Below are 24,074 nucleotides of genomic sequence, written 5' to 3' on the forward strand. Positions count from 1 at the left end.
TTAAGTAAAAGACTTTCAACATATTTTCACTCAATCATGCGTAACTTCAATGTACAATATTTTAGTAAGACTTTCAAGTTTTGCAGAAAATAAATGAACATGAACGCATTTATAGTACTGGGCTTTTTCACTGTGATTGAATTAACTCTTCAAAAAGGTTTTTATGATTTTTTTATATTACTTTTTTTTTTTTTTTAAGCCTTTCTAAATCTCTTTCATTGTAAAAAAAACTTCGAAGGAAAGAGAATAAAGTTTTGTAAAAAATATTTTAGAAAAAAAAATCAAAGAATTTTTAAATTAATTTTTCTTCTTTAGAGCCTCAGCGTAACTCCCTTCACAACCCACTTCATCATAATCACCATAACCACCACCATCACCACCACCATCACCACCATCATCACCACCACCATCATCATCATCGCCTATTCCACCCACAGCAAAACAAGCATCTAAAACACTATCCTCTGGACCATCAAAACCATCATAGTATATTTAAAAAATACCATCTTAATCCGGTTGCAAATGCACAAAAAAGACATGTTACTCTGTCTCCAACATTTCGTCTCAGCGCCTATAAAAGATTGAATGAAACGCACAACGAAGTACCATTAGTTAACTCAACGGCAAATATTTCTAAAACCATTTTTCAAGAAAAAGAAAATAAATCAGAGCCTTTAAAAAGCACTCTTTCGACCTTTGGATTAACAATAACTCCTTTGTTAAGTATAATTCTACCAACGACTGAACCACCAAAGATTCTTACCACGCAAACCACAAAATTTCAACCGTGTTGTACCTACTTAATAAGCAACACTACACAAACATTTAATTGTACAACAAATAGTTTTGATCCTTCTTGTATCGTGGCTTCAACAAAAGTTGCTAAAGACATTAATGGAGGTGTTCAAAGCCATAATATCACATCAGTACTAAATTTGGTCATTCCCACAAGTAATCAAATGAACAAAGGCCTGATAATGGCAGATGGCGAATGGTCAATATTTTCAAACAGCTCACTTGATACAAAAAATTCTCTTTTCAAATACTTAAATAACATCAGTGAAGAAGTACTGTTTGTACCAAAACATCTCCAATATGAAACTCTAAAAGACTCGGATTCATTTGCAAATAAATCTGTAATTTCACCTGTAAATAACAGCACAGTTGCATTGAAGACTTATTCGGATATTCAAAAACCTCAAAATACCAGTTTAGATTCAATAAACTCACTCACGAATGAAAATAAATCTATTCTGGAAAAAAATTTTGCTAAAGAGTTAAACCACTCTGGTGTCTCTGACAGTCAGTTATTTGAAGATAAACCACACTTAATTGCTAATCATTCAGATCTTTTTCAATCAATAGGAAATATAACCAATCAACTTAAAACTACAAAAAAATATACTGTTACTTCCCAAAGTAGGGATCAACCGGTTAATCATAGTGCATTTTCAAACTTCAGTGGGTTTGCATCGATAGTTGAAACTGGAGTAAGTGGTAGCAACAAACATGGGAATTGGAGCTCTGGATTAACGATATTCAATAACACAGTCAACAAAACAGGTTTGACAGGTTTGACAGATGTGCCAAAAAAAGAAGAAATGCAATTTGAGTTCCAAAAAACAAAAATAAATAGAAAACAAACATCAGATTATGAAACAAATAGGGGATTACGTATGAAACTTTGTAAACCAAAAGCAACAAATACGCGGCAAATAGATATGATGGTAAATCCACTCGAAGATACTGACGTTGCAGAGGCTGGCATCAATTGTGCAATACTAGTGCGCAGACACCTGGTACTTACACACACCACAAAAAATGAAACAAAAACACAGCCTGAAAATAAATCAAGTTCAAAAAAGGCTCCAAACAAAGATAATGTTGGAACTGGAACGTCCTACGAAGAAAGACAGAAAGAACTGGAACAAATAAAGTATAAAATTTTAAACGACATTTATGATCAAGCTCCACCAGAAAGCAAATCAGATGACCGAAATACTTTAAATAAGTCGATCCCGATTGATCACACAATGATACAACAAGAAACAGAAGAAGAAGCCATAGACGAAGCCTTAAAAGATGCGAATTTAGGAATAGTTGGGTTGGATGATCATCCCGCAATAGACCCAGTTGATAATTCAACTTATAAAAATACGACAAAAAGCTCTTCTAAAAATAAGAGCTTGATAAAAAGCGATCAAAATCATCAAAAAGTGCTTGCAGTTGAGAAGGAAGCAAAAAATTTAGGTGAAAATAAAGCCGAGTCTCAGAAAAAGCGTTTGAAACGTATTTTATGCTTTGGCGATTCACTTACAAGAGGTTACTATAAACAGGGGTTGGCTTACCATCCTTATTCTATACGACTTAAACAGCTATTAGAGCAGTATAGTGTGAATAGTGCTATTTATGAGATAATAAATAGCGGTGTAAATAGCGAATGTGCTGCTACAAGTATGCAAACCAGGTTACCTGAAATGCTGAAATATTATGCTCCTTTAAATATTGTTGTCATATTAGGTGGAACAAACGACATACTTGGTCATTGTGGAAATATCTCAAATTTATTTAAGTCAATTCAAACATTACATGAAATTGTTCTTGCCCATGGGCTTAAGTCGGTAGTAGTAACTGTCCCCCCAATTTTTTACATCAAAGGAAAGATTGTAACAGACGATGTAAAGAAATTGCAAGAAGAGTTAAACGAAAACCTTAGGAAATATGTTGATACACATATGCATCCGGATCGCATTTTTCTAATTGATCTTGCCGATAAACTTCCCCATCAGGACAATCTTTTAAACAAAAGTATATGGGATGACGAAGTACACCTTAGCCCAAAAGGTTATGACCAAGCTGGGGAAATCATTTTCAACGGTATTAAAGGCAAGTTTTAAATAATAAAATTTCCGAACGAAGGTTTAGATAGAGAATATGAAAAATTCTTTTTTTTTTTAATGTTTTTTTGTGTGGGCATGTAAATATATATATATATATATATCAAATATAAAAGAAATCACTAAAAAATATTTTTAAACATTTACGAAAAATATTGTAAATTGCTTTTGACTCGACTTTTTATCAAAAAAAAACAACAACAAAAAAAAACGAATTTGTAAACAAAGATCAGAACTTTATATAATTATTAACAATTTAATTTCGTATAAAAAAGTAAGAAAATATTTTAACGCAACTAATGTCTCGCGAAGGAGGTAACGTAAGAATAATGAAAGTGTCACTCAAAAACTTTCAACTAAGCGCCAAAAATTAAGAGAAAACGTTTATGATTTTTTTTTTCAAATTTAAAACCCAATTAATGAAAATGTATAGAAAGTCAAACAATAGAGTTTGTTTAGTAATACTTCATCAAACACTCGAAACTAACTTTGTAACAAGGAGAGTAACTCCAGTTATTCAAAAAATGTTTGCTGGAAATAAAAACTCAAAAGGAAAACATTTACAAAAACTCGTTAAATAATTATTTTACAAAGACCCCGTGTCTGTTTGACTGAAGTGCATTTTAGCTTCACGGAGCAAAATTTTATGAATTCTCCAAAAATATTTTTGAATTACAATAAAATACACTTGAATTTCGTTTTTTTCGAATCTGTTTTTTTCTGCCCAACTTGGCGACGCCGCTAAAAAGTAAATAGAAGAGTTAAAGCAGGAAAAAAAAAAAAAACTTTTTATGGAAATAAAAAAATTATTTGTATTCATCAACCCTACTACGTTTTCTCAAAAGTACCACAAAATATTAAAACAAAGAGCGGATGCAAATGTAAAAGCTTAAGATTTTGACACAGGTAATTTTCAATTCCAGTTGTTAAAACACGAAACTCAAATATTATCTTAAACATCCGTTAAATTATTACTTATTGCATCCAGAATTCAATCAAATAAAAAAAGATATTACATCTGCAATTATCTCACGAACTAAAGTGAAGAACGCTTCTTCCTAAAACGAAAAAGAAAAATAAACAAATACTGTGAAGGAAAGTTTAAAATAGTTCCAAACAAAATAAAAGCAAATACATAAAACCGAAAAGAAAACTACTGACCACTCCTTGCTTAGTTTTTGCTGATGTTTCAACGTATGGAATGCCAAAACTGTGCGCTTTTTCGTTACCGTCTTTTGTGGAGACATCTCTTTTTGGTAAATCAACTTTGTTCCCTACCACTAAAACACATAGAATTATGGACCAAGTATGTTACAATTACAGAAATACAGAACCAAAAATTTGGCCTCTGTAAAATGTAATTTGTAAATATCATAATTTAATATAGCAAATATCATTATATAGTAAATATTATAACTATATATTGCTTTAATTTCATTAACTATACATTAGTTTTAAAAACAAAAAAAGGAACTTTCCTAAACATAAAAAATGAAGTAAAAAACTTACAGACCATAGGCACAGAGTCTGCATCTTTTACTCTAAGAGCCTAAAATAAATGTTTACCATACTTGATTGGGTGTTCACTATGGTCTAAGACTACATTTGAAATATCATAACTTTATTTTTTATGCAAATTCACTTTATGCTTAAAAATTTTATAAATACAACATACCAATAGTTAATATTTTATTTGATCCAAAAAAAAAGGATTGACAGTATTGTTGGCAACCAATTTTTATGATTTACCACTGCTTTAACAAAAAGAAGACTTTAAAGAGCAACTTATTAGAGAGTTAATTCATCTTAAATGGACTTTTAAAATGCTTAAACGTTTTATTTACTATATAATGTAAATACTACTTAAAACCTATTGTAAGTAGTAGCATTTTAATGTGCTATTGAAGCAAAAGACTTGCTCCCTTACTTCAAAGATTGCAACTGTAGTTGGAAAAAAAAAAGCTAGATTATTTTTTCTATCTTATCCAGAGAATACCACAGAATCTATCAATGTTCAGAGTCAAAGCTCTTATTGAAGAGAATGAAAATCAAATGTGAAAGATTAATTTTGATCCTTCAAGAACTAATTATCAAAATTTAGTTTAAACTTTTTGCATGGGATAATAGTCTCCTCACTTGAAAAACTACAAGCTTTGATGTGATGCCAATGGTTCCTCTGAAAACTCTATGCTAAAGTTATTGAGACTGTCAAATAATCTCAACCAAATTTTTACAAAGCCTTTATTTGTGCTGCCACGATTAAAAATCCAGGAAATAATTTTAAGAAAAACTGGTATTTATCCTGAAATCTTCAAAGAGCATTGTTTTGTGGCTAGAGCACTTGAGAGGCTGAGCAGACTGCTGTTGAAGAAAATGTAAATAGTACACTTAAAGTGATAAGTCAAGGAGAAATTAATGAAGCTCTTAAAATTGAATTATCAATGTCTTCCATAGCTGGTGCTTCATTACAGGTGATAGGATACCACACCTGGCAATGAGAAACTAGCCTTTATGGGGAGACAACAGAAAAGACTAAAATTGAAGTTAAAGAAACAAATCAGCATTAAAAGTAAAAACCATCTGCAATAAAGAAAAGGAAATGCTATTTGATTTTCAGTGAAACTTAAGAAACTGTAATATAGCTTTGATGAAGATGATGTGATATATCCTATTTATGGAAAAAGATTTTTTTTTTTTGACAAGAAAGAGAGAAATGGGTTAAGTGCATCAAATGGTGTTCTCACCTTTCTCAGAAACCAAAAACTTTGTTTCTAATTACTGTTTGGATAGACTTTTGTTATACTTCTGCTTAATTATTTTTTTATATTTTATTTACATTACATTTAAGGATTTTTTTTCTTCTTCAAGATTAATAAACAAGCAAATAAGTGGAAATTCTAAGAGCCAGAACTTGAACACCTCTTAAATAATTAGATTAGTTTTTTTAATATATCACTCAACATCATATTTTTATCAACCTGTACACTTACTAGAACTTGTTTCTATATAATTAACTTATATCAAGTTTTTGATTTCACATTTTTGATAACATTTTTCACAAAACTTGCTTTTGGTATCAAATATTTAAAAATACAAAAATGACTTCCCTTTAATTAATTTTTCCTTTAGCTTTTAAGAAAATTCAATTGAATGAAACGTAGTGCACCTTACTACAGAATGAAACTCTTTGTATGAGTCATTAAATACTCTTAGATAAATTTTAATAAAAGAACAGTCAACTCTTCCTCTTCCTTTACTTTAACAATTTGGAAAATGCTTTGCACAAACTATAGCGTTGTGTTTCTCCAATATATTATCTCTTGGGATTGCTTTAATCCATCTCTGACGCTTTTAAGAATACATTGGTAAACTGTAAAATGCTCATAATAATATTTGGTGATAAAGTAATTTAGCTTGAAAAGTGAAATGAAAAGGTTGGATACATACATTAAAATTAAAGAGTTTGAAGCAAATAACAAAGCACTTGCTGAAATCCTTATCAAATTTGTTAAAAATAATTCCTAATGATAAATTAGGTGAGCTAAATAGAATCACACAGAATTTTATTTCAAAAGGAAAAGTAAGATTAATATGATTGATAAGATTGCAGATTTAGCTAATCATTACCCATGTGGTTCTATCCTTTTCTGCATCAAAGAGTAATAAAGCAGTAACAGAAAAAGATTCAGACTATACTTTAAAAAGGTGTTTTATATGTGTTGACATAGCTTAGAGATTTCTGATAGTATTGGTTCCTTGACTCCAACAACTATGAAACTGAAGAAGGCTCTTGTTGTGAAAATGTAAACTGATTTAAATGAACTATAATAACAAATGTTGAAAAACTCAGACTTTCTGCTAATGTAAAATGCATTCTAGTCTTAACAAGCTTGGAGAGGAAAAAGTGAATAGTTAGATAAAAAATAATTACTTAATGATGAAGAAATAAAAAATTCTTAACTTTTTTAAGAATTCAGTTTTACCAAAGTTCACTATTTGTATGCAATAAAAAAAAAAACAGCCAAAGCTCAAACAAAAGCAGCAACATGATATGATTTTGATAACAACATGTAGCACTGTTTTGAAATTACAATATCAAAAATGGACACTTAATATTCAAAGGAAACTTTTCTATATATCCTATTTTTTCCTTTGCCCGGTAAAAAAATTTTATAATTGAGAATTCAATAGATCAAAATGAAAAATTTATTCCATGTTTTTGGTATATATTAAATAGTTAAATATAACAAAAAGACAGGGAAGAAAAAACATTGTAACAACTTTAAATAAGAATTTTGAAAATGTCATGCAAAAAGACTTGATTTTCTTAGACCAAATCATATCATTAAAAAAAGAATAGAAATCTATTAAAAAAAAGAATTAGAGGCTCCTTTTTTTACTTTTTTTTTTTTTTAAGATTTTGATTTGTATTTAAAACAAGCTCTTCAAATTGCTCTTAAAAGCTAGTGATAATAGAAAAAATATCACTAAACATGAAATAGAAAAATATCACTAAACATGAAATAGAAAAATATCACTAAACATGAAATAGAAAAATATCACTAAACATGAAATAGAAAAAATATCACTAAACATGAAATAGAAAAATATCACTAAACATGAAATAGAAAAATATCACTAAACATGAAATAGAAAAATATCACTAAACATGAAATAGAAAAAATATCACTAAACATGAAATAGAAAAAAATTACTTGTGTTCTAAAATTGTCAATTTCTTGAAATGACTTTAAACTTGTCACTGCAAACATGCATAAGAAACCTTCTCCTGTACGCATATAATGTTCACGCATAGCACTGAAAACAAGAGCACAATATGCATTACTCTCAAATATATATTGTGAGCTCCTTGAAGAATTCCCCGTTATAAATTAAATCCAATTAACCCAAGCACTGTGGTGTAGTTTAGATAAAAGTACTTGTCAAATAACATAAACCAACCTGTATTCTTCTTGACCTGCAGTATCAAGTATGTCCTTAAAAATAAAAAAACTATATAATATTAAAAAATGTTGATTTACTTGAGAAAAAAAGTTTTGTTAAAGAATTTTTTTTTTTCATTTACTTAAGGATAAAACTTTTATTAGAGATAAAGATATTCAAATAAAATACAAAATCATATCTTACAAGAATACATATGGAACCATCCACAACAACCTGTTTTATGTAAGAATCCTCTAAAATAAAATTTTTCATAACCATGAAATAACTATATAAAGAAAAAATTTCTGATTAAAAAAAAAAAAAAAAAAAAAAAAAAAAAAATTTCTTTAAATAGTCAAATTTGAATTTATATACAGCAGAGTACTACCTTTTTGCCTTTTTAAAACATTTATAGATTGTGGTGCACTTACTTAAACCCTAAAATTCTTGCTTTCATTTGGTTGTAAAAAATGTCTGTGATAAATGTATATAATATTCCTAACACATCTTTGTTGGGTCATTAAAGTTTTTATTTTTAAACTTTGCTTGAAATTTTTAATTGTATAAGTAATCCCTATGAAAAGAGTAAAACAGCTTTCTAATTTTTGTTAGAAAACTCTTTTACTATTTTCGCAGGGATTTTGCAGATTTATAAAACGTTAAAACATTTGATTAAAACATTAAAACATTTGATTAAAATGTTAATAGTTTTGATTAATTTTTTTACTAACCTATTGTTGGGTCATAATCTTCAACAAAACTAAACGAAAAAAAATTATGTAAAAAATGAATCTTTTATATTTTTATTATTACTAAACCTGGAGTTTTCAACTAAACTAAAATGAGAAACTTACTGGTTCTGTATAAGCTGTATTGTCAGAGCACTTTTTCCCACACCACCGGCTAAAAAAATTCAAAAGAAATAATTTTATGTAATTAGCCAATTGCTTAGATGTTAACCTAAGTTTCATTTAAAGATTGATGTTCCCTTTTTAATGATGCATCTAATTCAAAAATAAAAAATCATGCCCTAATTTCACAAACAAAATTTTAATCAGACTCCCCAACAAATCATAAACCAGTATTAGCACATATAAATTAAGACTCGCAAAAAATTTACTGCCCCTAAGTGGAAAATTGATTTTCAATGCCTATCTAACACTGGTAAACTTCCAACAAAGCAAATTTTAGAATAATCTTCTTAAGTTGAGGACTGATGGTGGCCAATCTTGTGTCTATGAATATGGCTCTGTTGGTATTGGTTTTTTTTATAATTTTGCCAAAAGTGGTCTGTTTACTGCCAAACTTTGAATGAAAGTTGCCATAAATCAAATTAACAAATGTTGATAATCTTCTTACTATAGCCTGTCTATTTATGCTTTTACTAAACATGTCATTTTTTACTATGTCATATACCTAGGATTGAATTCATTGCAACTATACTAATATTTGCAACTTTTCCCTGTATCTCAAACAACCAAATTTTTGCTCTGTCACTTTAATGAAAAATGTAAGCCTTAAGAAGAACATTTACAACTTTATAACAGGCATTGATATTGTTAGCTATGATGGTGCATCAACATATGACAGTAAAGTACATTTATCTGACAACCAGCTTTCAGTGGGCTAAATTTGTTGATAATGTGCACAGCACTGAGAATGAAGCAGACTTTTGACAGTTTTGGGAATGACAAGCCTTTGTCCAATTGTTGAATGAATTCATTACATGCAGTAAGTTCTTCTGCATTATTAGAATTCTTACTTCTTGAATGTTTATCATACTTGCATGTTGAAAAACCTAACATAAAAATAACCTTATATTTCAGACTATTATCAGACTGTGTCAGATTTACAGTGTCATCTGTTGTTACATCTTGTACCATCTATCACTGTATAGTTACCACATGATCATTTTGGATTGTCCTTGGGAATGATATCCAGTTTAAGCAACTGATGGAGTAGTTGTACCTTGACAGCCGCTAAAACATCACTGACATTGATGCAAATGTTACTATTAAAACTCTGTCTGTCCTGCCCAAAGAACTTCTCCAGTGAATCTTGTGAAAAAACATAGCATAAGTGATGGTCAAAGATAAATTTAGTTGCTGCAGCTATGTTGAATTTGATAGTTGCAACAAACATGTTGGCAGTGAACTTGGTCAGCTTACAACACCTTTTACCAGCCCCTTCCCATCTACAGGTACTGACAGCATCACAAATGGCTTCCAACTGTATTATGTAATTATATTTTTCCTTAACATCATTTGGAACCACCTTGTTGTAAGTTTGACAAATTTTATTGTACATGCTTGAAATTCCAAATTGTCCTTAACCATTTTTAATGCTACAGTTTTATCATTAAACACCTTGCATACAATTGGTACACTTTGTCTTTACAGTACCTTAGAAAATACAGCTGAATGTGTCATTGCTACCATTTTTAGCAATGTTTTGCTATTAATTTCATACAGATCACAAATATCTTTTCAGCAGGCTTTATAATCTGTCCCATCCAATTAAAATGATAACTCCTGCTCTGGTTTAGTTATCCAGTTGTTTCTAATACTTTTATAAATGTGAACATGGAAATATACTAGATACATTTACAGCATGTCATTCAGAACTTGAACAAATCCTGGAACACCAAGATCTTCATACACTTGCTGACTTAATGGGCAGTTACCACAGATAATGTCTGACTGTTGTTGTAAATCTAATATGGTACTTCTACAACTATTTTGCAGCAGGAATAATATGAATAACAAATTGTAGCGCACCATAATAGCACACCAGCTTTAACATCAGTGCTAAAGCACACACACACACACACACACACACACACACACACACACACACACACACACACACACACACACACACACACACACACACACACACACACACACACACACATATATATATATATATATATATATATATATATATATAATTTTTTTGATTGACATACCAGTATATAATATAGTACTTTATATAATAATCTTTTCAATATAACTTTCATTCTCTAACATAAATATATTATTAAGTATATAAAATATATGCAACCAATTAAATAATTTAGATATACTAAATATATGCAGTGGAATCAGAAGAGAACGTAAATTACAAATTTAAAAATTGATATTAGAGATAATTCCTTACACATTAAAGTTGAGCTTAGACAAAGATATTGCAATATAAAAAGTTTTTATAAGTAAAGTGTTTATCCTTTTTTACAAATTCTTTTTCACTTTCTAACAAATAAAATTATTTCTATTCAATACAATTATTTGTTTTAACTTCTGATTTTTAAACAGATGAACTAAGAATTTTGATTTGTTTTTACTAATAATTTTCCTGACTTTTTTTATAAATAAGTGCCCATTACTTTTTTTGGTTTTTATTAACAAACACTCTTCAACTGATATGTGTAAGAAAAAAAGATTCCATCTAGGGTAACAGATGCTTTGCATCAAGGATCAATTTTTAAAAAATTTCAGCCTGGCTCACTTTGATGACTTTTAACTTTTGAATGAAGCCCTCTAATCAACTGAGCTTTTCTAAAATGTTTATCCACCATTAGTAGATCAATATCCAAATTGATTTGTAGCAATTTTAATATAGTTTTAAAATCAAGTCCTTTAAAACCCCAAAATTTTCAATTTGATAACAAAAATATCAAACTTAGCCTGACATTGATTTTTTTCATATTGTTTGCATCTCTAAGTCTTCTTATTACTATGGTTCAAGCTATTTTATTTCACAAATGTTGCATGGCTTTTTAAAAAATATTCAGAAACCTCCCACTTATTGCTAACTCTAACTAAAAATAATGCATAAAAATTAAATTTTATAAAATGAAAAACAGCAACTGATAAATAAAGCTTCTATACCTCCAACAACAACCATTTTGAACTTAGTTGGCTCTGATGAGGATGACATTTACTCTACTGTTATAGGCAAAAACTATTTATAAAAAATAAATTATAAATATTTATCATTCAAACATTTAATTTATAATACATGGATAAGACTGTCTTTTGTTACAAATACATATTAAAACAACTTTCTCTCAACTTATATATTACACACTTTAATTCAGATCAATCCAGTTTTAACTCATAAAAAAAATTAAAACCCTCATTTAATCTATTCATTATCAGAAAAAACTAGTTAAAACAGCAAACTATAAATGAGAGTATATGTAGGTATAACGAACATATTTACGATAAAAAATTTAAATAAAAAATTTGCTTCACATCTAAAATTTAAATGTTATATTTATTAATAGCATGTTATTTTTGTTTTTTAAAGAACTAGTAGATATAAATTTTGTTGCGAAGTATTGTAACAAATCAGTTAAGCTTAATAAACATTATGTTAACTCTTGTAATACGATTGATTTCATTATCTTTACATGCCGCCATATTTTTAATCGCAAAATCATTTGACGCTGATTAGAGACTAGAGTCTAGTCTGATGGTATAGAGAACAAACTTTGTCCTTACAAATACTGGGGCGGATTGGTCGCCTGAAGGCTATCTGGTGCGAAAATATTATTGTGATTTCTACAAATAAACCATTATAAAACTTAGCCTGTCTGTTACTGTAAGCAAGCAAAGGTTTCAACAAATGCTTTCAGACTAATACAAACTATATGTTACAGTTGTTAATTTTGTTGCTAAAAATTGTGCAAAATTCGTCATAAACGGTTTTTGATACCACATAATTGTATTGAATATAAATAGTGTTGTAAATAACAAAATGAAATAGTGTTGTAAATAACAAAACTTGGTTCTAGTCTCAACTTTATTTGTAAACGTCTCCCATTTTAAACGTTGAAAGAAAGTTTTTGAATTTTTCTATAAAATTTTACTATTACTTTTTTAAGAAATAATAACCTATTCTTCAAATAATTTATATCTAAAGAAACTATTTAGAAAAAAAAAATTTAAAAATAAAATCTATTTTAAAAGTAATCATTACTTAGTAAAATCAACAATTTCCCAACGTTTAAAATTGGAGAACAAAATAATTCCTGACGAATTAAGTTCTTTTAAATTAACCAATTTAATTTATCATTTTGAAATTTTCTCCACCCCTTACCTATTTATACGTGAAAAAAAGTTCGCCATGAACAGTATTTACTTGATCCTACACATTTATCAAGCATGAACGATATTTATCAAGCATGCAATGCACAATATTATGAATAAAATACGAATCATTTTTTAAATGACTTTAAAGAAATTTCTCTTCAACTAATGATTTTGAAAGTTCCTGTAAAGAGTATTTTAAAATGTTATAAAAAATAATGGACCAAGAAAGTTTCAGAACCAAGCTTAAATTGTCGTAAACTATAAAAAGGTTTTTACAAAAACCTTGAAGAAAGTATTTCTTCAGATATAGTTAGAAATATTTCATTTTTAAAGAACATTAATACTTACATAAAACGTTTTAAACCACCCATTTACAAAAAGTGAACGTTTTCATCATAGGAAAAAGTGCAACAACTATTTTTTAAAGCGTGCTAACCATATCATAGGCGCCTAGTTCACGGAGGCAACAGGAAATTTATACTAATAATATATTATCACGGATTATCTCGGAGGCGAATAGATACTCTCGCCCTCGTGATAATATATTATTAGTATAAATTTCCTGGGGGGGCACTGCCCCTGTTGCCCCCGTGAACTCGGCGCCTATGAACCATATGATGTCTCAAGAAAATATAAAAAGAAAGTTAGCTATGCAAAAAATAAATCTTGTTTAAGGTGATACCAGGGGAAAAGGACATTTTTTCAGCCAAACCAAAACTTAACCTAGTTAAGGGACCAAAAAGATTGCGAAAAATGAAAGGCAGAAAAAAACATATAGAAAGAATAAAAAACTAAAATAAAATGAAAAAAATATACTAAAAAAATCCATAAGCATGTCTCTCCTTCCTCAAACTCTACTTTAATTGACTCATGTGCAGTTTGCATATAGAAGTTGTGCAAGTCACTAGTGATACTGTCTAAGCCATTCTCAATGGCACATTTATGCAAAATTAAAAAATTGTTACTGCACTAAAACCTTGACCATTCTCTTTAAACGTAGCAATTACTCACTCATTGATTTCCAAAGCTTCTCTGAAGTAGGTTGCGATTTTCTGTACTCTTAAAGAAAAAAACTTTATGTTCCAATTGAAGGGTGTAAGAAAAAATCAGGGAAAGTCATTTTATTTTCAAATAGAGAAAACTCAGAGTTGAATTTCCAAGACTTTACTTACTTTTCAGTATTCTTAACTGAAACAACATGAAAGAGAGAAGGATTTTGTTTGGCTTCCTCGAAGTGCATAAGCCATTGTAACTTTTAGAAAAATAAAAACTTATTGATGTTGATAATATAAATAAGTTTTGCGTATAATAATCAAATTAACTCAGGATAAAAAAATTTAAAAAAATACAAAGTGATAAAATATTATTGCACTATTATTTTTTTATTTGCTAAAGTAATAATATTATTTATTTTATTTGCTAGTACTAAAAAAACATATACCTGTAATCTTCTCTGGAACAGGATTCATCTTGGTGATTTTCTGAATCCATTACGTGCATCTTGCAAAGGTTCACATCTTGTGGCAAATAGAGTATCCTAGAATCTTTAAAAGAGTAATTATATGGTTATCCTCTAAAAGAACAAATACGATTTATGACTCCACCACATTTGCCTTCAGAAAAACTCTGAGTTTTAGTTTGTATATTTGGTTCTTTGGTCATTGGGTGGCATTCCTGCAAATTAAAAATACAATTATAAAAATAAAAAAAACCCGTAATAATAAAGAACTTAATATAAAATTAGCCTAGTAAGCACACACCAGTTTTTGTTAAGACCTTCTAAATTCCTTCAACTCTTCATTTGTTGGTGATAAATATTTAAACAAATGCTTTTAACAAACTCGTGTTTTAAGTAAAAATCCTCGGCAATTGTTAAATTGTATTTTGATAGGAACAGCAGTGCAAGTCAGCCTCTTTTTAATTCATCTTAAATCTCTTTTGTTTCACGTTTATTTGCAATGTAAATGAAGCCAACTCAGCATCCTCTAGGTCTTAAAATGTCATTCGATTATATTTCTCAAGTAACTTTTGTCTCTCTTGCAGACTTAAAAAAGCTCTCACTGTCTTGTTTTCTGCCCTATACGTAATATTTTTAAGGTTCAATTCCTTTTCTTTTCTTTTTTTTTCTGCGACATTGTTGACATTCCTGTCTATAAAAAATTACATCCAGGGAGGATCACTTTCAGGAAATAAGAAAAATTTTGCTTTTTTTCAGAAGATGGTTTTTTGTGATCAATTCATTGTTTACTGTTGTTGATGAAATTGCATGTACAGTTTTGTTAGCAAATCTATTCTTTTTTCTTGTTCGTAAATTACTATATCTTTTTTCAGATCGCATGTCATAAAGAAAGCTTTCTTAACTTGAATTTATCATGGTATGAAGAACAGCATTACTTTAACAGCTTTAAAATTAAAAATGCTTTTAGGGTTTTTATACCATGTAGACTAAATGAACGGCAAGTGTTAAAAAAAAGTTTACGATTGTAACACAATCCAACTCTAGCTTTTAAGTGTAATAAATTACTTAAAATGTTAAAACTATATACTTTTTTTGTAAAAAATAGTTTTAAATTTAGATTAGCTTTCAAGTTCTTATTTTATAAAAATTTTACAATGCAAAGCTTACAGATTCTTCAAAAATTTTAATGAAACATTAGCAGAATGATAAATAGAGTAGTGAGTTGATTCTTCAAAAAATTTAATGAAACATTAGCAGAATGATAAATGGAGTAGTGAGTTGATTCTAAGAAAGTTCCTGAGAAAACCCCTTATAAGAATTCAACATTAAGGTGGCTCACCCCCTCTAAATCTAACTTTTTATTTATAAAGGTTAAAAACTTGTTTTTTATTTTTTATATAAGGAAATTCTATTAAAACTTTAACTTCTTAAAAGAAAAATGAAATTTCCATTTTTTGATGCTGAGTCAGCATAATTTGTCTAAAATCTTACCTTAGCTAAAACAATGATATCTTGAGTAAAATTTGCACTGAATACACCATATTTTGCCAAATGGTAGCTAAATAGTTGCTCCAGGGCTGGAACTAAAATTTTTTTCAAATGTTAAAAAAAACTAAAATGGCAGCAATAAAGGTGCAGAAATTGATTTAGTGCCTGTGTCAGTCTAACAAACTACATTCAAACTAATTTATTTATGCTTAAAATGTTATAATTCTAGTCCCAGCCCTCATAAATAAGTTAATCAACACACTGTGAAAATTTGAAGATAAAAGCTTTAACCAAACTGAAGATATTAACGTTTTCGTAAGAAAAATATATTAAAATAAGAAAGTCTTAAAAAACACATTTTAAAAAAAAACAACATAAAAACAAAAAGTTTTTTTTATAAAAAGTTACTAAAAACTGCCACTAGCATAAGATTTCATATCATCATTCTCCTTGTCAATGTCTAAATAACCTTTGTTTATTGATCTTATATGTTTTCTTCGTGTTTTACTAACATCAGTTGATTTTCTTGACATATTTGATAGTCGGTTTTTATCTTTTTTGAAAGCTCCTTTTTCAAAATAAACACCTCCAGAAAACCCAAGCATTTTAAAAATGCAACTTAAAGAGGAAAATCCATCATTGTAATTTAAAATAGAAGAATAAACAGATATTTCAAGAATTTTCCTTGCAGTAAAAGTAGTTTTAGGGCATCGCTGCCATATCAAACCATTAAATGACTCATTGCAGTTTTGTGTCATCCCATGTAAACACTTTCTTAGCATTTCAGGGTTTGATAATTCTTGAAAAATAGGTTTAATTTCCTCCATAATTGCTACAGGTAAATTTATTTTTTGTCTATAGCTTGTTTTACCCAGCAGCTTTCATACTCTGAGAACTGCTTTCTTTATAAACTTTATGTAGTTTATTGTTTGTAATATTATAACTGTGATTCGTAAGAGGTGGAGGCATATTCATTATAGCAGTAAAAGTAGACATAGCTTCTCTACCACGTCCAATTTCACGAAATGCCATAACAGCACGTAAATTTATTTCATATGGTTTTGAACTAGAAACACTTTGATTTACAGATGGTGATGAATAAAATGTACTTTCAAAGTCACAGTTTGAACATTGTATTATAATTCCAATAGAAAATCCCATACGTATAGATTCATTATGAAAAAAAGTTAGCTTGCTATTACACTCACTGCATGTGGAATACTGTTCAAATATATTTTTAATAATTCTAAAGTTACAAATAAAGAAAAAATTGTCAACTTCGGAATCACAATTTGTTGCAGCACTAAAGTTATGTTTTTTCTTAAGCTTTGATGCACTTGTTGGGCGCTACTCGACTTTCTCCCCCCCCCCCTATTTTTATGATTGATTCTGATAGAGAATTTTATGCTGATTAAGAATCGTATAAAAACATGGGTCTCAAAATCAATGGAAAGTTCTCTAATCTGAAGTTGAAAGTACAAAAATATACGACAAATCTCTAATATTCGCCATCTTGAAAAAACTAATTCTACGGTTGGTTTTATTTTCAAAAGCAAAAAATACCAGCCCGGTTTTTACAACAAAAAAAAATTTTTTTAGGTTTAATATGAACGGCTAAGTTCCCTCGAGTATACACTTTTTTTTTTTTTTTAAAATAAGAAAGTAGTACTTAAATCTTAAGAAACTATTAGTATTTAGTTACTTTTCGATAAGAAACTTATTTTATTAAGGTTCGAGGAACATCTCCTAATTTGTGTTCTGTTCAGGGACAAACCTTAGGATTATATGACAGTGATGGAATTCAAGCTATTTTAGCTGACAATAAAACGTGATAACATGTTTTCAAAGTTCATTTTATGTACTTTTTCTCACTTTCGATAATTAAGCAACTTTTACTACTTTTTAGTATTAGAGTTGAAAAAATGTACTCTTAAAATAAGAAACTTTCTAGTACAAGCTCATTTGCTTCGTTTCTTATGTGTAATCGGACAGAAAAACTAGCTATAAAGCGTGTTACTCTTGCGAAACATGATTCCTTTTTATGAATTTTAAATTTATAAGAGATTTTATGACAATTCTCAGATAATATTAAATCTTTAATAATAAAGAAAGAGTAATTGAAAAGACAAACTTCCTTCGAATAATAAAAATAGAATTCCTTATGTTCTTTGCAAAATTGTTTTTAGTGAATGTAAGTGGCTATGAAAATAGCCGTTTTTTTGATTTACCCAGTCCTCGGCATGAATTATAATGCTAGTAACGTTTAATGCACACAGTAAGCTTTCGAGGAAGTCAAACAGGATACGCTGCCACAACCTGATCCCAAAAATGAAAAAACCGATGTTCGGGGAATCTCTGCATCCACATAAATTCAGACAAATAGTCAGCTATCATTTCACGGTTAGTTGGTCCCATCATTGATTTGATTTTTGCTTTCGCTCGACACCACATAGCTTCTACATGATTTGTTGTCACGCCAGTCAGAGGTTCTACAAAGTTTCGAGTGTGGTTGACAGTGCCATGTAAATATGCAGGAGCTTGCAAATCATTATAAGCTGCCCACATATCACTCCAGACAATAGAGCCAGGAAGTATCCATTGATTTATGATTGGAATCAATGTTGCAGAGTCGCGATTTTGGACGGGAATTAAAAAGCCTTTTTTAGTAGCAGGTTCATATCCGCCAAATATCCACTGCTGTGGGATTACTCTACCAACGTGATACTTCCTTCGACAGAAAACAGATTCATCTATTTCAACAATGCACCCTGGACCACCTATTGGATCAGGGTTATTGATGAAATATGAGACACAAATATCTCTGCAAAATTGATTCCAATCAACAATGGTGTCATCGCTTCCTATGTTAAGCTCTTGCCTTATATCGCTAATTGATAATCCCCGACTCTTACCTGCACTTCTACCCCAAACGTAAGTTAATCCTAATATTTGCCAAAGTTGTAGGTGGGATTTCTCAAAAAAGCTGCCTTTTCTTATGCTGAAGGTTCTTTTGCACCGCTTAACTTGACATCTCCAAATGAACTGATCGATTAATCCATTCTTCACTTGCTGTGTGCAGGCCACGTTACATACACTACAACGCATACTTTCGGCGAGTAAACCATAAGTTCTGCACCAGTGGATTGTAGCTTCAATGTTGTATTTGAATTTTGCTCCTATTTCTGTTAAGGAAAGAGAGTCAAATTCGTTTATTGTTGGTCTTCGAAGGGCCATGATATTAAGATAAATAAACTTACTAGACAGTTAGTACTGAAACATTCCTTTTTATATGACAGTTACAATGAAAATAATTTTTCACGGGGGGTTAACTTAAAGTATTAGAAAAAAAATCAACAGTTTGAAATATGTACATTTTTAATGCAAAAAGTTTAGTAATGCTAAATTTATTTTAGTATATAACCAATAAAAGATTTTTCAACTTATTTGATAAAAATTTTAAAAGATATTCTAGACAACAAAGTAATGATCCCAGCTAAACCAAATTTGCGTGATAAATTTAAATGTCAATGAATTCTCAAAACGTTCCATAATTAGAAGTTTTTGTTATGAATATAAAAACCAGGTTGTTAGTACTTTTAAAAGATAACTTTTAAAACAAAAAAAATCATTTTTCAAGATGGCGAATATTAGAGATTTGTCGTATATTTTTGTACTTTCAACTTCAGATTAGAGAACTTTCCATTGATTTTGAGACCCATGTTTTTATACGATTCTTAATCAGCATAAAATTCTCTATCAGAATCAATCATAAAAATAGGGGGGGGGGGGGGAAAGTCGAGTAGCGCCCACTTGTTGTTTCTGATTTCCTGCTTCAACCATTTACTTCCTCTGCTCTCCTTGTATACCTATTTCCATGATATTTTCTCTTTAAATTTCTAATTTTATTCCTTTTGTTCGCCATATCCAGATTGATAGTTTTCAGCTAAATTACATTGAATTAATGATACAGAGCACATTTTTAAGAAATATTACATTTTACAGAACAGTAGAAAAGCATAATAGATCTAACATTGAAAAATAGTTCAAAACTTTAAGTTAAAACCTTCAAGAAGTAATGAATAAATTTGTTGTTTACACCGTTGCTATGGCGTTGCTAAGGAGTAGGAAACTGTATTAACCACAATAACGGTATTTTTTGTTACTTTTTAAGCATATAATAGTAAAAATATATTATGAATTTTGTACTTCGATGCTTAATATAACATAATTCAAAAAAAAAAAAAAAATTTTTTTTTTGATTTTTAATGGGGGTGAGCCACCTTAAATGGACATTAAATTCCGTTTATATCGAAATTCAATACAATTTTTTAATAATATATCTAGACTGATAATTTCGCAACTCGGTAACGGAGTCTCAGAGTATGGTTAATGAATTCCTTAGAGTGATTGTAGTAATGAGCGAGACAAGGCTAGACAGCAGAAGCAACCTTAAAGCGACCAAGCTTATCTATTTAACAGCGCATATTGAGCATACTCGAGGGCTTCGTATTTAGCGTTAAGTCCTCATTCAAGAATGTTTTGCAGAAAAAAGCTTTTTTTTAGATAAGTTTCTTTTTGGTAAAATAATTTTAAAGAATTAAATTCATACGTTGGCACGTCATCTAAGAGAAATTCATGTGTAACTATTCCATTTGTTTTTGTTAGCAAAGTTTTAAAAAGAAAACGAGTTTTTATTTTTCAATTCAAATTTTACATGGATAGTATAATTATTATTAAGTATATGCAAAAACATTCACAAGTAAGTACGTTTTTAGAATATTGCAGTAAATAGTGTGGCCAAATAAAAACTTTTAAACTATAACTTGTTGATAATTTTAAAAATGTTACTCGCATAATTTTTTGTTAGATATTCGCATTTAATTTTTTGATAACATTAGTTTTTACTCAATTAAATGGATTGGTGCAAAGTAAGTCATAACTTGTGCAACCTTTCTAAAAACAATTTTCTTTCTTTACGCAATTTGCTTTTTGTCAATTAATTTTATTGTGAAAAAAGAATTTTCAGTTTTTTTTTTTTTTCAGCATCTTTTCTTGTGAAGCTTCTCTCGAACATTTCTTTTAAGCAGCTTTCGAAGTTTCTTTTTTTTTTTTACAGAATTGAAACTGATGAACTACGTACTGATTATTTTATTCGTTGCCTGCTCTTGTGTCGGTGGACTTCTTATTATAATTTATATTTGGAATGAACTAACGCATAAGTCAGTTGATTTGATACCAAACTTAAGCTGGTCACTATCGAACGACGTGCATCACTGTGATTTCCATTCGACTCCTTTTAAGTCTGCGAAAGTTTTCCTTGTCGAAGATTCACCTTTAAAAACTGACTCGATAATTATGGAATCTGAATCGCTTGATGAAACTTTACAGTTCTCCTTCAGCAAGAAACCACCTTCATACTGCGAAAATATTTCTAAGTAATCTACAGAATGACTGATACAATCAACAAATATCACACACAACTAAATTATTAAATAACCGAAATTAAATGTATCCAAAATGAAATATATTTATCAAAAAACTGAAGTTATATATATTTTTTATGTAATATTTATAACTTTACTATTACTGGTTAAAATATTACTACAATAAATGGCATTAAATAATTAATGTTATTGTAACCGGCAATATTAATTATGTATAAATATTACATATAAAAACTTATATTTTTACATTCAAAAAAAGCTAAACATAAAATATTAATACAAAACATATTTATAAATGTAAAATGTATAAACATTTATATGCATAAATATTCTATATTCAATTTCTTTTAAAAGTTTAGTACGCAAAACGATATAATAAAAACTTAAAATGATGATTTAAAGATGTTAAGAAAATACTTAGGACCAATTAAAACATAATAAAATAGTATTTCTTTTTAGCTACTATTTGAATTTTTTCTCCATTTGTTTATTTAGTTTTTAGTCTTAGTTTGCTGGTTAAGTAAGACTTGTTAAGTTTTGTTTTAACAGTGTTGTGCAATGAATAATTAATTACGGAGAAGAATGATATTCAACGAATATACCTTTTGACTCAAAGATTTCTCAAAGGATCCTGGAAACAAAATAAACCGTTATTAACTCAAAATAACAAACCTTTTATACAAAATAACAAACCTTTTATACAAAATAAATTTGAATAACTTTTCCAGAGACCAAAAATTTTATTGCGAATTGAACTGAATATAAACCAAAAAAGTTGCACAGCCCCAATTTGTGAGAGGTGTTGAGAAAGATGATTTAAACATGGCTTGCCAAATTTGCTCCTATAATCTTTTTATACTTGTTTTATTTAGACCTGGTACCTGGTAATAAATGTGGCAACTATGAAATTATAGCATAATTAAGCTTTTTGATACTCATTCAGGAAAATTTGAATAAAGCTTTTTGTTATGCATTTAATGATATAAACATTTAAGCGTTTAAAGAAAATGTGAATGCTTTTATCATAAGCATTTCGCAATTTTGAATGAACCATTTTGTAACGTAATCTAAAACAAATTTGAATTAATCTTTTTGTTACGCTTCAATTTTATATAATTGTTGAAAATTAGAAACACAATGGAAACCACACGGAAATTGAAACTCCCAATATTAGATCGAGAGCACACACCAGGATGCTTTTTCACCAAACTTTCGTAACTCTTGTGCAGCTCAATTAATGTTACGGAAACCTAACGTTCATGTTACTATTTGGTATTTTACCAATATTTCGCAGCATTTCCGTAAAGTTGGGTTGCGCATGAAGTGCGCTTAACTTACGCAAAAAAAACAACCGAGTTCAATTTTTTTTTTTTTTTTGAAACTATGATTGTGATACTTAATAAGACACATACCTTATTACAAAAAAGTTGTGAAGAAGAGCGTATATTTAACAAAAATAATATTATATCTTTATAAGATGTTATATCATTATGATTCAGTCATTTTTTGTTAATATCTATGATTATTGTTAGCTCATATTATATTATATATAATTTATATATGTTAAGATCCTTAATGATATATATCAATCTGACAATAAAACTACATATGCATCATAATAATATAACGCCATTCTTATTAGGCAGTTCATAGCAAACGTAAATTTTCTTGCGTAAATTGAGCTGAACAAGTTTCTAAAAATTTTGATGAATGCCATTTCAGTTTAGTGAATACCGATAGTTTAGGGTTGAACTTACGCCAAAACTTACGAAAGTTTTTTTGAAACGCAGCTGCGCAAGTTTCGTGAATACGACATTTACAGTTTTGAAAGCCAAACTTACGCCAAACTTAAGCAAAAAAAAAAAAAAATGTTTGGTGAATATGCTCCCAAATAAAACTTCTAGGGATGTTCGAATATAGCACTACAGTCAAATATTAGAAAAAAACGAAAAAACTCCACAATCAAGTCTTTTATCATTTTTTTGACAAGTAATGTCAGTTAAATGCAAAATGCTTACAAAAACAAGAAAGAAAATGCAGTCCTTGAAAACAAATAATTTTGTGGTATTTGTGAAAAGAACTTCACTATTTTTCATATCTCTGCTTAACTCTCCTTGACTAATGTTATCAATTCTTGGTTCCATGGTCTAAAAAAACCAATTAAAACTTTCATTTCGGTGGAAAAAGTGTCATAAGAACTCTGCATTAACAACGAAATAATCTAATTTTATGATGTAATTTATTATTACTCATTTCATTATACATTTGTAGAAAGATCTTTCTAGGTTTTCTGAGCCATCCAATGTATGTCGAAGCTTTCATTTAGCTAACCTGGTACTTCTTAGTCTTCATGCAACCCAATGGCACTCGTCAAAAATTGGTGCTGCACCAATCTTAAAACATTTCTAAGATTAACGTAGCAGTTTTTGGCTCACTCCATCAGGTTGACTTCAAAATACCGGCGAATACGGAGAAGATTTTTTAGAATTAAATGGCATGATCCTTGAAGAATTAGCTTATAAAACTTTTGTAGATTTTTGGTCTTCTAAAGATATTTACAAAAGTAGTGCTTTTTTTTCTGCAAGTACATTTTTATTACTGCAAATTTTTTTGATTAAATAATTTTAAATTAAAGTATTACTTAATATGGCATAAAGAAGTTTTAAATGAAAAATAATTTAATATCTCCTATAAATTTGAATCATTGATAAAATTTATGTAACTTTAAGGTAAAAAAATATTTTTT

The 24,074-nt window shown here is 29.1% G+C and overlaps 4 protein-coding genes and 1 long non-coding RNA gene across 7 annotated transcripts; 2 read left to right on the forward strand and 3 right to left on the reverse strand.

Annotated features, from left to right (window-relative positions):
* The first annotated feature begins 44 nt into the window (after window positions 1–44).
* On the forward strand, window positions 45–2,942 carry LOC145187190 (uncharacterized). The gene is made up of 2 exons (XM_080063508.2): window positions 45–157; window positions 316–2,942. Exons 1-2 carry the CDS (start codon window positions 94–96, stop codon window positions 2,895–2,897), a joined length of 2,646 nt encoding a protein of 881 aa, XP_079919634.2. The 5' UTR covers window positions 45–93; the 3' UTR covers window positions 2,898–2,942.
* Window positions 2,943–3,112: 170 nt separating this feature from the next.
* On the reverse strand, window positions 3,113–11,864 carry LOC145187192 (ras-like protein RAS1). Its single transcript, XM_090096339.1, has 10 exons — window positions 11,732–11,864; window positions 8,696–8,744; window positions 8,573–8,601; window positions 8,046–8,095; window positions 7,860–7,894; window positions 7,613–7,715; window positions 4,407–4,446; window positions 4,059–4,177; window positions 3,914–3,955; window positions 3,113–3,638 (listed from the first exon to the last, which is right to left on the reverse strand). The coding sequence occupies exons 1-10, from the start codon at window positions 11,778–11,780 to the stop codon at window positions 3,570–3,572; spliced, it is 585 nt and encodes a 194-aa protein (XP_089952465.1). The 5' UTR covers window positions 11,781–11,864; the 3' UTR covers window positions 3,113–3,569.
* Window positions 11,865–13,906: 2,042 nt separating this feature from the next.
* Window positions 13,907–17,402, reverse strand: LOC149884813 (uncharacterized). 2 transcript variants are annotated; one of them, XM_090096342.1, is made up of 4 exons: window positions 14,698–17,402; window positions 14,379–14,611; window positions 14,110–14,189; window positions 13,907–13,996 (listed from the first exon to the last, which is right to left on the reverse strand). In XM_090096342.1, the coding sequence occupies exons 2-4, from the start codon at window positions 14,435–14,437 to the stop codon at window positions 13,941–13,943; spliced, it is 195 nt and encodes a 64-aa protein (XP_089952468.1). In that variant the 5' UTR covers window positions 14,438–14,611; window positions 14,698–17,402; the 3' UTR covers window positions 13,907–13,940. Both variants share the same exon structure in this region; 1 of them encodes a protein (XP_089952468.1).
* A 774-nt stretch (window positions 17,403–18,176) lies between these two features.
* Window positions 18,177–19,118, reverse strand: LOC145200613 (uncharacterized). The gene has a single exon (XM_080074524.2). It carries the CDS (start codon window positions 19,116–19,118, stop codon window positions 18,177–18,179), a length of 942 nt encoding a protein of 313 aa, XP_079930650.2.
* Window positions 19,119–19,847: 729 nt separating this feature from the next.
* LOC149884814 (uncharacterized) lies at window positions 19,848–21,428 on the forward strand. 2 transcript variants are annotated; one of them, XR_016454637.1, is made up of 2 exons: window positions 19,848–20,812; window positions 21,001–21,428. It is a non-coding gene; the product is annotated as an uncharacterized LOC149884814 (long non-coding RNA). The 2 variants fall into 2 exon arrangements; XR_016454636.1 differs by having other exon boundaries at window positions 19,848–20,643.
* Window positions 21,429–24,074: the final 2,646 nt, after the last annotated feature.

This window comes from Hydra viridissima, unplaced genomic scaffold, assembly GCF_058129835.1.
Source record: "Hydra viridissima isolate aposymbiotic clone 2 unplaced genomic scaffold, HvirCarnegie_v1 scaffold_8, whole genome shotgun sequence".
NCBI lineage: Eukaryota > Metazoa > Cnidaria > Hydrozoa > Anthoathecata > Hydridae > Hydra > Hydra viridissima.